The sequence below is a fragment of the Manis pentadactyla genome, chromosome 14 (genome assembly GCF_030020395.1).
Source record: "Manis pentadactyla isolate mManPen7 chromosome 14, mManPen7.hap1, whole genome shotgun sequence".
Lineage (NCBI taxonomy): Eukaryota > Metazoa > Chordata > Mammalia > Pholidota > Manidae > Manis > Manis pentadactyla.
The window spans coordinates 53,236,921-53,252,221 of NC_080032.1; the positions used below are offsets into that span (position 1 = coordinate 53,236,921).

Sequence of the window (15,301 nt, forward strand, 5' to 3'; positions counted from 1 at the left end):
GAGAAACTCATTGGGTCACTAGTGGTTAATCTGCAGCTCTCTGTTAACTCCAGGGTTAAGTGACAGGAAAATTACTGCTCCCCTCTGTTAGGGGAGTATATCTCATCAGAAATGGTCCTCAGATATCCAGGGACACAAGGTTCCCTTCCCACAGGGACCACAGCTTCAAGATGGGAGTGAAGCCACAGGTCCATGTGTGAGGCTGAACCCAACCTGGTGGCTCTGGCCACCTGTTTATATTCTCACCTTGTAAGGTTTTCTGTGAGGTTGTTTGAATGAGCCTTATTGACTGTGTGGATCAATCTTAATTTAGAACAGTAAAAAGTGTAAAATTACCTTTTGAAATATGAATTGTAGTTATGCCTAAAAGTACTAGATTTTATCCCCTCATACTGTCCTTAAATATCAGACTGGGGAATCAGAAAATCAAACTTGGAAACCTCTTGAAGTGTTTTTTTGGCTACTGAAGGACTGTGCCTCAAAGGCCGAAGACAGGGATGGTCTGAGTTGTTGACTTCTCCACTCTGTTTGTTACAGTTTACTGGTTGGTTGTATTAACTTTCATATCTTTGTTGAGCACAAACAGATGATGGCTCTCGAATCTTAATGACCAGTTTTCAGACTAAATAAGCAAATCTGGCTATATAATGTCAAGCCAAACTTCCTTGACAGGAAATGGTTTGTGGGTTTAGTTTTCTAAAGAGAAGTAAAAAATAAAAGAGACAAAGACTCAAAAGCTGAGTCATAGAGAAATACACAACCATTTCTCAGGAATAACATGGTCAGTGATACCTTTGCTTACTTTTGCAAAACAAGGTCAAAGGTCTCTTTAAGAGTAAGTTTTCCTTAAAAATTTAACTAGAGTTCATAGTTTCACAGTAGAATGGCTTAAAAAGGTGTATTTGAAAAGTAAAAATAGGTTTATATACAATTAAGATAGATATTCAAGTTTTCACTTTAAGAAAGACCAAGTATTTGTTTCTATATGTTTCTGTGCATGATGCTCAACATTTAGTAGATTCTCAATAAAATATCAACTCAGTGAGACAAGGGTATCTGTTAATAACAATTTTTATTGCATGTAAACTTGAGAAATAAAGAATTTAGAATCCATATTATTTGTTTTGACTCCTTCCCAGGAGAGAAGGGTTTCGATGGAGTACCTGGTCATCCTGGTAAACAAGGAGGTCATCTAAGTACTGAATCTTTTTTTTTTGCTTTGAAGGACTACAGTAAAATGGGTAAAGTATTAGCAATATAAATGAACTTACATCATGAGAATTGTTCTCATCTGTGCCATTTAAAATATCTCTATAAAATTAACCAGCAAGCAAAACAATGTCAGGTGGGCAAACTTTGTAAGATATGGTCCCTGGGAGGCATCTCATGATGAGAACGGCTGTTGTGCTTTCCAGGCAGTGAGGTGGGGATGACTGGAAATGCGGTCTGTGTTTTATATGCACATGGATATAATAGTAGTTGTTAGCTGTGAGCTGAAGTGCAGGTAATTTGTTACTATTAAGTAGGTATACATGTTTGTAAACAGTTGAACAGAATTATTGAAGAGAATCAAGCCCATTCTCATAGAAAGATTGTTCAAATGTCTCCCTGAGTGGCCAAAAGTGTGTTGGAATTCTGATCACCCACCAGCCGTTTGCATGTAGTCCTGGATTCATCCCTGGGCAAGGGGCGGTATCTATCATGTGATTGGCTGTGGAGAAAAATGTATACTATAGAGAAAAGTGTTAGCAGGGGGACTGAAATGTGGTAGGAACCATCTTTATTGCATCATATATGGACAAAAAGGATTTTAAAACCCCTTCATCTTTAGCTGATTTTAAATGATAGAAAAACGTGTGGCCACAGGTGTCTATTCTAAAGTTGATTTGTATACACCACTGGTCCTCAGACATTCTGGTCTCAGGGTACCTTTGCACTCTCAAAGACTCCTGAGGGCCTCAAAGAGCTTTTGGTGAGGTGGTTTCTATCTATAGATATCTCCACTTTAGAAATTAAAATGGAAAGAATTCTAAATTCATTTTATTTCAAATAAGAATAAACCCTTAACATCACATATTCCTTTATGAAAACTAAATGTATTTTCCAAAACAAAATGTGTTAGTGAGAACATGGCATTGTTTTATGTATTTTCAAAAGTCTTTAATGTCTAGCTTTCTAGAAGACAACTGGATTCATGCTTCTGTGTTCAGTCCTCTGATACCATTTGCTTTGTAGCCTCTTACAAATGCTACCGTACACTTAGGAAAGAATAAGAGTAAGAGAAGAAAATAACATTTTTGTGTAATTGGGAGGATAGTTTTGACCCCAAGCATGAGGGCCTTGGGGACCCAAGGGGTTTTTGGGTCAAACTTTTCAAATCACTGGTTTATGCAAGCATTAATGTTCCCATGGCTCCATTTAGGGTAGCACATTGTTTTATTATTCCAAACATTTAGCGTGCTTGAAGATGGAAAATAAGCAGAAATTAGAGAAAAGTGGCAGCTGCTAAGACTTATGCTGATCCATTTCTTTGAGTATGCTTACAGGAGAATTGCTCAACCTTTCTTTCCTTACTTTGCCTCAGTAAGCATAGTCTTAGAGGTTAGAATTATATTCAGAAATGTGAATGGTGGTTTTTTGCTATTTTTGTTTAGATGCAGTAAAAATATTCCTACCCATTTATAGGATGTTTTAAAATGTCCGTAATTATTATTTTAGTTTTTCTGGTTGGCCTGTGGTTCAATGAGCCTGGCCTAACTTAAGAGAATAATTTAAGGTCTGACCATTAAGATCATTTTAACACCAACTTCAGACAAATACGATAAACAAGCCCTTGTCTGTCTAGGGTGGGACATTATTTTGTCCCCCTTCTCTGCTCTCTTAACTTCCTAAAACCAAGATATTTTACAAAGACCCTCTAGGAAATACGATGTGAGTGACACATGTAATTTCATATAATTTAAAATTTTATAGTAGCCATCTTAAAGAAAGCAGAAAGAAACAGTTTTAATAATATATTTTAACTCAGTATATCCAAAGTATAATTCTTTTAACATGTAATTAATATGAAAATGGGAAAGACAGCTTACTTTTTAAAGTATACTGTTTTTGAAATCCAGCCCGTTTGCAGCTACAGCAGATCTTAATTTGGACTTGACACATTTCAAGGGCTCAACAGCCTCCTGGGGCAGCGGCCCCTGTGTCTGCCATCAGGCCACCACCAGGGCTCATTTTCTTTTTACTGCATTTCTTGTAAGAGAAGGTAACTTCAAAATATGTTGTCTTCTGAATGACTTTTAATGTCATTTCCCCAAAAATCAGGTCATGTGGGTTTGCTCAATGGCAGAAATATCTCTCTACAGATGGACAGGTTTCAGAATGGGGCTTGTAGTTGTGGATTTAGATTGAAAGTGTATAAGGAAAAATAACCAACTAATTGTTCCAGTCGTCTACTACCCCCAAAAGAAGCCCTAGTGGTGTAAAACCACCACCATGTGATTCTGCGCACGGTTCTGCTACCGAGGAACCGGAATATGGATCAGCTGGGTGGCTCGTGTCCAGTGTCTGGGGTCTCAGCGGGTCTGAGCTGGGCTGGGCTGGAGGATGACTGGGGAGGTGGCTTCCTCCGACGCGCTGGCTCAGCTGGGATGGCACAGGGAGAGCCCAGTCAGCCCTATATGTTGGGCTGGGTCTAACAGGGGCACCCCACAGGGAGCTCCCCTTCTGGGAGACAGCATTCCGGGAGTCCAGGGCTGAGGCTACAGGTCCTCTGAGCAGGACTCAGGAGTCAGGCAGCGCCTTGTCGGCCACATCTACTGCACACTAAAGTCACTAAATCCAGACCAGATTCAAGAGGAGAGTGGGGGTCTGGGCAAGGGGGAACACCAGGGTCATAGCAGAAGGGATAGAGATTTTGCTGTGGCCATCTCTTGAAAAACACAACCCACCAGACTTGTGAATTCTATGTATTTTCAAAATTTACCCTTACTACATGGTTTAAAAATGCATTGGTTAAGCATCAAAGCCTTAATTATATATCAAATTAGTGAGATTATCTAAGGTTACAAAAGAATGTGACTTCTGTAATAACAAAAACAGCTCACATTTGTTGAGAGCTTCCCATATGTGTCAGATACTCACTAAACATTTTGTATACCTTTCTTCATTTCATCTACAAAGTAAGACATTATTGTTCATTATTGCTCTCCTTTCTCATAAAAGAACTTGAACCAGCTCAGCATTTGCAAAACCTTTGGTGATGTTATTCTTCCATGAAGCCTTGGCTAAAACTGATGGCTCTGAGCGACTACTGTGAGCTAGCGGGAGACCAGTTTTGTTGTTGTTTTTCCTTGTTTTTTTCTGTATGTGTTTTATCCTTTATTATCATTTAAGTAATACGCTTTAGTTGCAGAAATGGTGGTGATTTCTGAGATCCTTTAAAACCCATCTTCTCACTTTATCCCGGAATTCCACGAGTTAACACAGCAGGTGACAGCATGCTCACCTGCACTGCCCGTGGCCCTGCCCATTTCATGTGTGAAAACTGCAGCCCCCAAAAAGAGCACATCTGGAATGGGGTCACAAAGCAAGTTGATGAAATGGAAGTCACTGACCTACAGTGTCTGACAAAGACATGTGTGTGGCGGGGGCATGTGTGCATTTCCTATCACATGCTCTAACCACTGCTTTGCACAGCTTGTCACCATAAAGTCAGTGTCCCCTGGGAGACATCGCGAAAGAGCCCTTGCACACACTTCTGGGCTGTATTTTCCAAAAGTGAATTTGCAGAGAGGCAGAGTTGCAGGCAGTGGACCTCATTATGGGAGACCAGTTTTTACATGCGGTAGAACTTAGTATCTGAGTGAGAAGCACAGTAAGGCCGTCTTCTTGTTTGTCCTCACAATAACGTAACATATGTGCCCATTATAGGGCAATTCCCATTTTCTTATGAGAATTTCCTACAAAATATTTTTGCCCAATTAGAATTTTTATGAACTTTTAGGGATATAGGTGAACTAGAGAGATGTCTACTTAATATGTTTAGTTACACATAAGCATTTTAAAGTCTTTCATTTTGTGAAATGATATATTAAATTAGAAATTCTGCTTTTTCCTTTCCCCCCATATTTTATCAAACCATTTTATTGAAAATTCCTCGCGTGCATTTCCTACATCAGTTTCCTCAGCACCATGGGGGCCACTTCTTGGAAACATCTCCCCTGGTTTTCCTGAGTTTGTTATGGTCACTTCCGTCTGACTCGGTTAAGGTAAACCACTTCCAAGTCTGTCTGTGAAATCTGTCACTGCAGACTTTATATCCAGCTTCAAAAACCCATTGCCTCGTTTTTCTTTAAAGATTATTTTTACAATCTTCACAATGTAATTACAAATTCTATAGCTTATAAATGTGTTATTTTAAAAGTCCTGTTTGCATGGCATCTAACATTGGAAATTGTGAGGTCTTGAAACCATATCCCACAGGGTTAATTCAGGCTGAAGATACCCGAAGAATAATAGTTTCAGAATGTGTCAAGCTAATTTCTCAGAATCAGTAGGAATTCAGGGGGCTGTGAGAAACTGAAACTGCTTGCAACCTGCCCAGACTGGACTGGAGAAACATTTCCAGAAGTCAGCTAATCACTTTTCCTTATTACCTTACTAAAGTCTCCACCTCTGGGCAGGGGTTAGCCACAATTTTTAGAGCATACAATATATAAAGTAGCTTGTTAACTTCCTGCAACACTCCAGGCAGGTGGTGGAGAAAAGTACTGCCCCAACTCTGTTAATTTCCTTTTAATTTCACAAACCTTGTTAAATATGCATGAGCTCTATTAACTATACATAAAGCTTTTGAATAAATTCTGTACTCCCTCAGAATTCAGAGACTGATTTGAGCTTTGCCTTATGTCTCCTTGCTGGTCAGCCTTGCAATAAAGCCTTTTTCCTTTATCAAAAGATGGTGTTCTGTATTTGGTTTATGGCTCACTTGGCAGCACACCCTTGTCCGGTTACAGTCTCACCCTCAAATATAATAAATATTCTTTCTTTGATTTCCTTACTTCCTTTTGTTTTCTTTTTTCACTGATCTGGTAGGTGACTTCCATAAGCATCCCATAAATATCTCAAACTAACCCTGACTAAGGGGCAGTAGGATGCTTTTCAAAGCTAAGTAATAGAAAGAGTCCTGAAATACAAGATGCTCTGAGGGCTTTGTGAAGACTCAAATTTAAGAATACTCTTCTTCTGAGGACTAGTTTTGAGAAACACATACCTTCTTCTGTATGTAAAGCAATTGAAGATTTAGAAACAGAAGTAGTAAGAATATTTTTTCTTTACAATTTTCTTTGTAATATTTAATTGTGGTAAGATATGCATAACAAGATTTGTGATCTCAACCATTTTTAAGTGTACAGTTAAGTGGTATGAAGTACATTCACATTAGTGTGCAGCCATCACCACCACCTATCTCCAGAACTCCTTCTGTCTTGCAAACCTGAAACTCTGTGGCCATGAGGCACTGACTCCACATTCCCTTCTCCCGCTCCCCCTGGCAGCCACCACCATTCTGTTTCTGTCTCTATGAATTTGACTACTCTAGGTGCGTCCTTAATAGATGCACACAGCATTTGTCTTTTATCTTATTTCACTTAGTGTAATATCTTCAATATTCCTTCATGTTGTAGCATGTCAGAATCCCCTTCCTTTTGATGGGTGAATACTAATCTATTGTATGTCTGTGCCAGTTTTCTTTTTCTGTTTACAAAAGACTCACTTTATAGCCAAGAAACAAATAATTTGAAAGTGAAAGGACAGTAGAAGATATTTCATGCAAATGGTAACCAAAACTGAGCTGGGATGGTTATACAAATATAAGTCAAAATAGATTTAAAGTTAATATTACAACTGATAAAGAAGGGTATTGTATATTGATAAAGTGTCAATCCACCAATAAAGGCATAAAAATAATAAACATATCCAAATGTAACAGAACCTCAGAACGTATGAGCATAAGTTGAAAACATTTTTTGGGGAAAATGGATCATTCTTCAATAGTTGGAGACTGTAATTTCCACTTTCAATAGTGAATAGAATAAATAAACAGTTAATCAATAATGAAGTAGAAGACTTAACACTATAAAACTGCTTGATGAAACAGACATATACAGAATGACCCACCCCAGAGCAGCAGAAAGGACGTCCTTCTCAAGGGCACAAGGAGCATTCTCCAGGATAGACACTGTGCTCTACCGCAATACAAGTCTCAATAAAATTTTAAGAATTTAAATCATACAAAGTACTTTATTTGTCCAGATAATTCATAAATGTGACATCTCATTTTTGGCTACTTTTGATTATGTTTCATTTGTGTTGACATTTATCTGGCTTTATGTATAATGAGTGATTTGAGGTTATATCCTGATGCTTTTGAATATTATGTTTTGAAACTGTATGCCACTTTTTGTTTATTCATTTCATCTGTCAATGGACATGTGTTGCTCCCTCCTTTTGGTTAATGTTAATAATGCTGCTATGAATATGGGTGTGCAAATATCTCTTTGAGACACAGCTTTCAATTCTTTGGGGTACCACCCCAGAAGAGGAATTTTTGGACCACATAGTAACTATCTTTTTACTTTTTTGAGAAAGTACTATACTGTTTCCAAAGCAGATGAACCCTTCTGTACCCCCACCAAAAATTCCTAGGAGTCCCAACTTTTTCACATTCTCACCAGTACTGTTTTTTGTTTTGTTTTGATAATAGCCATCTGAGCAACCATACTGAGAACTTTTCTTTGGTATCCCTGCTTTCTCAGGGACATTTATTTTGCATATAGTGACTTTTTTCTTAAAATTATTAGATTGTTCATGATTGACATTATTCATACTTCATAACACTTATGTTATGTTAGGCTTTAGTTTTGCATATGAAGCTTAAGCATCACACACTGAGCCTAAAAATGCATGTGGACCAGAAAGCAGTGGGAAAATAGACATTTATTTGGCGCCTCCTGTTTGTTAGGCCCTGCATTAGGCAGTGTGTATACATTATGACATTTGATCTTCATCACAGCTCTAATGGCAAGTGTCAATGCTTTCCTCTTATAGACATGGGAACAGAAACTCAGAGCGAGCACGGGGCTTTCTTAAGTCAGTCAGGGAGAATGGAGACGTGCCCAGACCCTGTCTGTCTGATTTTGAACCCTGGGCTTTTCTCATTTTCTCTTCGTGTGAAGCACCTCACCTGTCCAATCCATGTGGCTGGTGAAGTAATTTCAGTACAGTATGTCATACATTCAATCCAATCCCATGAATGGTTAGAATCAGTATTATCCATGTCCACATTTTAGTTCATCATTTAACTCAGGACACTAATTCACCGAGTCACATGCTTCTCCAAACCCAGGAAGCAAGTGGAAAGCTTGGGGCTTGAACTTATTCCAGACCCTGAGTGCTTCTTACATCACCAAGCTCCCTTTCACTGTCCTGGGCTGCTTATGTAGGGAAGTTACCCAACCTCATTAAGTCAAAGTGAGATGTTACATTTGTAGACCCTCTTCTGATGAAAGCTCAGAGGATGTGTATTACTTTCTAATTTATATTCAGTCAATTTGGCAAAATGTATGGTACTTCCATTCCCTTCCCTATCCAACACCTGTATCAAAAGTGATATTCTCTGATGTAATTCAGTAAGTCATTCTTCACATCCCGTTGGTCTACTGCATGCCAGATACTGTCCTTAGGGCTGGAAACCCAGAGATAAATATATGAGATGCTGTGCTTGTCTCCAAGAAACTCACAATATAGCAGGAAACAGTGTAACACAAAAACAGACAATTACACAATGTAACAGAAAAAGCTTCTCAGAAAAGGAGGTGACATATGGTTTATGCCTTAGGAGTGGCAGGATTTCACCTAGAAGAGAGAGTTAAATAGGGGTTTATTCTCTGTAGGACCACAAGGAAACCTGCATCAGTTTCAGCCGCCCTGAGGCAATGTTTGGATGCCCCTTCTGTGTCTGCGGCAGGCTGAGGTGTTGACCATGTGGCTAGACTGAACTGATTGTAAATACAGGTAGTTCAGATTTGTGTGATTTAGGGTCATCCATGTGGACAGTTGATGGATGAACATTAATGGTTGCCTTGCAGGTATCTGATCAGGCCTTTGAGGATGTGGAAGTAATTGCATGGACCATGTCACAGTTTAGTCATGCTGACAGTCATTTCTGCTGGTTTGAGTAGGTTGGGAGGTGATACAGGTACTTGCTTGACTGTCTCCAGGTGCATCATTATTCCACAGGGAAAAAGAGGCCCCCGGGGTCCTCCTGGGCTCCAAAACAAGGACGGATGCCCAGGTGCGAGGGGACCTGAGGTGAGTGTGAACCTTGAGCTGTAGGATTCTTTATCTAGCTCTGTTTTATCCCTTGAGAATGAGGAAGATCTTAAGTCTTCATCATTGCAATGGCATTTTCTCCTTCTCAGACTGAGGGTTTCCCAGAAGGAGAGCGTGAGAAAAGAAGTCAAGTGCAAATACTCTCTTGGGAGGGATCTCAGTAAATACTAGTAGGGAGCACAGGCAGTATACAGGGAGGGAAGGTGGCCTGACAAAGTGCGTTACTCATTAAACTGCCGTGGCGGGGAGATGGAGCCTTTGCCTGTGGAGAAGCAGGCAGCCAGTGTCTATGCACAGCATGACCCAGGGCCGAAGGGAGCTGTGGTTTACACACCAGGACCTGTCAGGCATTAGTTGAAGGCTACCTTGAGGGGGCCTCAATTTCTCAGCACTTCTAGTCTGTTTTGCATGTGGACAGCCTCCGGTACCAGAAAAACACCTTCAAGAAAAGGGTCACAGTGCTGGAAGTTGGATAGTGGGCTTGAGAACCCTGAAATTTTAAAGGCTAAAGGGATAGAGGGTGAGGCTGCCTTTTTCTGTAGTTGCATCAAATATCTCTTAATCTTCCAGGGTTAGAGAATCTCCTTTAATAAGGCAGAATTTTTTTCCTATAAACTTGGAGTCCGATAGTGAATTTTTCTGACCACAGTGAACATATCCTGTATATTTCAGCAAGTTAATCTTCTAATTAATTTGTCCTATTATTCCTGGAAACTTTCTCATGCTTGTTAGCTAGTGTATGCTCATTTTTGTTTGAAAAATATGATTGTCGTAATAATAAGTGGCTGGTCACTGCTGTTTTCTGTTCACCCAATTATGTGAGGAACTGCAAGGTGCACTTTTCTCCAAGCCACAGGCAAACAGGAGAGCTAGTGTCAGAAGGTTGGGATGTCCATCGTCGCTGGAGAAATCTCATTTTTATCTAAGAATTGCATTTTCTTGACATTAGGGAGCATATGGTTTACTCAGTGAAATGATGGTTTGAAAGTCTCATTCAAGCTCAGTCCTTTTTACTTCCTCCTATCGTCAGGGGGCAGGAGGATTTTCAGGAGAAAACGTAGGTGACGTTTCTTACTCTTCTTAAACTGGAGGGTAGTTTCCTTGGGAAACACAGTTCTGAGTCCACTCCCTTTCCTGTGCCGAGTGACTGGGGGGCTTAAAACTTTCAGACAAAGGAGTATGTCAGAGGCCCTCGACTGCCAAGCTGCCATGCTGATAAACGGCTACTTGTAAGGCACCCGTTTCAGGTTTAAGACACGGATGTATATGATGATTTTCAAGTCTTGCTAACGCCATAACAACTGAGCCACCGTATTTATCACGTGATAGTGTGGAAGTGTTGGTCCTGAATTCAAGGTGTGATAGGGAGAATCTATTCAATGTGGGAGTCGAATGGGAGAGGGATGCCAGGACGGGGTCGGTAGGAAAGGAGCTGGCACAGTAAGGGAATGCACTTTATGTTCAGATTCAGAAGCAGATGATCCATTCGCACATTCATTCAAAAAATATTTATTAAGCACCCCCTCTGGTCCCACATTATCCTAGGGAGTGGCTACAAAGTGATGGACAAGACACACAAGGGCTGATAGAGACTCTATTCTCACCACCTCCTGGTGCCACTGGTTCACCCGCGATGGCCTGTGGCAAATACATCAAGTAATTTTAGTCTGAGAGTTTGGTATGCTTTTTTTCATGCACTAACTCAGCTGTACTTTGGCTAAAAAAAGAAAATGCCTGAAACTTGATTTCCTTATGTGGACATTAGGAGTAATTCAACTATTGCACACATGCATATGCATTTTATTCTGCTGGCAAAACGCTGGACGTTTTTCCCCAAAAGATGCTTTATAGTAAATATATTAAGCATCATTTTGAGATAGTTGGCAAAGCAAAGGGCCCCTAAGATGAAAGTGATGGAATGTTCAATGCAATGCAGCCGTGAGGCTCACGGGGTTTGCTCTGACCATCTAATTGGTCTCAGTTTTCAGTTCTTAAGGATTTTTTAAATTATAAATCTACCCAAATGCACACATATGGACACACTCCCATTCAATTTCTCCTTAATCAGAGACCTTCCAAGTTTCTACCTGCAGATTAATTCAGGCATATCAGTTTTTTAAAACTAAGCAAAGTCAATGATGAAAGGACCGTCTGTAGCCCTTGGGCAGCTAGCGGGAAGGGTTTGATACCATCTGGGCAACAGGTACTTGTTTCCAGTGCAGAATTTTAAAAGGAAGTTTTTCTATGCATTCAAAATGTGAGTTTCTTTTCTTCTTATCTTTTTTTTGAATCACCTAAAACTGTCAAGAAAAACAGTATACAATGTTTGTGACTATTTCAGGAAGAGAACTATCATTGCTTTTTAATAACTGAATATATTATATGCTGTTACGGAAAGTCTAGATTCTAAAATCTGAAACAATATGAACAAGAAAATTAACATCAAAGCAGTAACCAGGTCCATCTGGTCCTCTTGGGTCTGACGTGCCCAATTTCCTTTGCCCCACAGGGAAATCCCAGTGATGAAGGTATTGACGGTTTGGATGGAGAACTAGTACAGAAAGCTGCTCATTCTGTTTTTTCCTTCTATTACTTTGGCGTTTATATTCTCTATTTATACTTTCCATGATTGGTCTAGAAGTTCTAACATGCAAACTCGACAGTGTCTAAAGTTAATCTCTATATATTTGTCCTTATCCTCAAAATATAAGGACCCTAGAAACTTAGGTCTAATCAACTGCCTCCCGTATAACATTTTACTGTCCAGTGTTTGGTTCCCAATTTTTTGTTAAATTTTACTAATTAGACATTGTTATTATTATTGTCTTATTAGTCAGTGTTTATTTAGCTTTACCCTCATGTTTGTTACTTCCACTGATGCCTTCAAAAGAACATGGTTCTTTTGAAGATTATGTTTCTTTTGCCTGAGGAACAGCTTTAATTTCATTTAGTGAAGTTCATCAACTCTGGGTTTTTATTTCTCTAAAAATCTCTTTATTTTACTCTTTTTCTTGAATGATAGTTCTTGGGCAAACAATTCCCCCGCCCCCCCACTTTGAAAGTGTAATTTCACAGTCTTCTGGCTTCCATTGCCTTCTGCCCATCGTTATTTCTGCTAAGAAGTTGTACATCAAACTAATTGTTGTTCCTTTGTCAGCAATCTTAAAAAATATTAGGTAGCTTTAAAAATTTATCTTTGTTTCTAGTTTTCTACAGTTTTAATATGATATGTTCTGGTGTGAATTTCTTTTTATTCATCTTGCTTAGAACTTGTTAGGCTTTTGAATCTGAGCATTTGTGCCTTATATGAATTTTTGAAAATTCCTTAGAAAAATTGTGTTTTTCAAATTTTTATCTTTCTCATTTTCTCTGTTATCTCTTTACAGAAGTCTAGAAATTTGTGAGAACTTCTCATTCTATCCTTAATGCCTCTTTTTTTGTTGTTGATTTTTTAATTGAAGTATAGTTAATATGCAATGTTATATTGGTTTCAAGTATACAACGTAGTGATTCAACAGTTATCTATATTATTTAATCCTCCCCTAACTAGTTACTATCTGTCAATATAAAAATATGTTACAGAACTATTGACTTTGTTCCCTACTCTGCACTTTATTACCAGTGACTGATTTATATTATAATTGAGATTTTGTGCTTCTTCATTCCCTTCATCTACTTCACCGGCCCACTCCAATGCCTCCCCCATGGTAACCACCAGTCATTTCTCAGTGTCTATGAGTTTACTGCTGTTTTGTTCATTTTGCTTTTTGTTTTGTTTTAAAATTCCACATGTAAGCAAAATCGTAAGATATTTGTCTTTCACCATCTGGCTTATTTCTCTTAATATCACACCCTCTGTCATGGTGTTTTTTCTATTTTATGGCTGAATAATATTCCATGTGGTGTATGTACCACATCTTCTTTATCCATTTATCTATTGATGGACACTTTGGTAATTTCTATATCTTGGCTATTGTAAATAACGAAGTGATAAACATACAGGTACAAATATCTTTATGAATCAGAGATTTTGTTTTCTTTGGGTAAACTCCTAGAGGTGGAATTCCTGGGTCATAGGGTATTTCTACTTTTAGTTCTTTGTATTCTCAATGCCCCTTCACCTCTCATATTTTCTACTTCTTTGTATTTTCATGCTGCATTCTGAATAATTTCTTTAGTTTCTAGTTCACTAATCCTTGTTACTTGTTTTTAATATGTCACTTAACTTTGGTTTGTTAATTTCAATTATTCTAATTTTCACTTTGGAAAGTTGTATTTGAGTCTTTATCAAATCTGCTTGTTTTTTATGGTTGCTTGCTTTTTTACTCATTCTTCTTTTACTTATTTAGATGTGTTAAGTACACATATTTTATATTCTTGGTATGATAATTTCAATATCTATAGTCAGTGCAAGTCTGATTTTGCTCTCTGCTATCTCTTCAGGCTTCTCCCGCATGTGTCTTGCTTGTGTTGTCACTTAATTGAAGCTCATTTTTGATGGAACTTTATCTCTGAGACATCATTAAGGTCTGAGTTGAAGCTGTTTGCTCTGTCACATGCTTTGTGGCACTACCTCCTGGGGCAACTTTAAAATAAATGACTAGCTCATGGTTTTTCATGCCACATTCAGCAAGATCAGCAGTCTTTAGGACAGTCCGTGGCTATGATTTCCCTGGACTCCTGCTTCCTCTTTATTCTGAACTCTAAGGATTGCTTTACCAGCTCAATAGATGTAAAATATTTTTATATGTGGTATCTGGAATAAAAAAATTTTTTTTTCTAAGAGAAGATTATTCTGGGTATCTAGTCTGTCAAATAGTCAGAAATAAAATGGTAAAGAATCTTTCTACTCTTGGCTAGAATGTGAAATTAAATTTTAAAAGTTTTTTGTGTGACTAATGTAACAAAGATATTTTGGGTATTTCTTTTTCTTTTTCTAGGGTAATCATGGAGTCCCAGGGTCATCTGGAGAAAAAGGACATGGGGAAAACCGGGTAAATTATGAAAGTATTCTTTTATATTTCTACTGCATAAACTGAACTCGATAGTCTATTTTTAAGTTCTGGGAAATAATAGAGTGGCATAAGGACTTGGGAGTTAAAGGCCGATAAATATTGGATGAATATGTGGAACCTTCACTTAAGGTCTGATTCTGCTGAGAGTGAAATAAGCAAAACACCTAGTTATGTACCCTTCTGTGCTTCAGAACAGTTCTCACCATTCTGCTCACAAGCTTTGCAAGGCCCTATTGCTAACTATTTAGTCTTATATCCAAAGCCCTTCAACCACATCCTTCACTAGCTTAGTCAAGAAACGTCCTTTCAGTCAAACTGTACTACTCATTGTCCCCCAAGATTCCTTATGCATGTCCACCACTGTGTCTCAACTCATGCTGGTGCCCCACCCTGGAATGCCCCTGCCCAGCCTCCATCTGCGGTGCTTACTTGAATATCACTTTTTCTTCAGTTGTTTCCACCTCCTCTTTCCTCATCATCATGTCCCCCTTGACCGTGTCAGTCTATAGTGATCTTCCCCTTCTCTATGTCTTTCCAGTTCGCATTATCTGTATTGTCTTGACAGTGACAATGTTCCTCCGCATGTTGGTAACTATGTTTCTATGGAAGAGAAGGCAGATAGCTTCCCTGACACAACCCACCTCCTGCAGCTCTCCCTTCCTGTGCCCATGGCAGACATGACTAACCAGTTACAGAGTCCGGCTGGAAGGGACCACCTCCACACTACCATCAGCTATCTGTTGATTGACTGAATTAGATAAGGGGGGGTGACATTTATTTACTTATGTATTTTGGACCTGCCATGGATTTAGAGTAATGTTTGTCCCCCAAGGTATGGATTGATTTCCTGGTAAGTGAAACAAGGAATCACAAGAAGTGGCTCTTTACTGAGGTTT

General features: G+C 38.9%; 1 protein-coding gene across 1 annotated transcript in view; it reads left to right on the top strand.

Moving 5' to 3' along the window:
• The window catches only part of LOC130680538 (collagen alpha-4(VI) chain-like), a 283,814-nt gene that overhangs the window by 200,181 nt on the left and 68,332 nt on the right, over window positions 1–15,301 (top strand). The window contains 3 exon segments of the mRNA XM_057491269.1: window positions 9,180–9,392; window positions 11,839–11,944; window positions 14,331–14,384. Coding sequence (XP_057347252.1) covers window positions 9,180–9,392; window positions 11,839–11,944; window positions 14,331–14,384 — 373 coding nt within the window.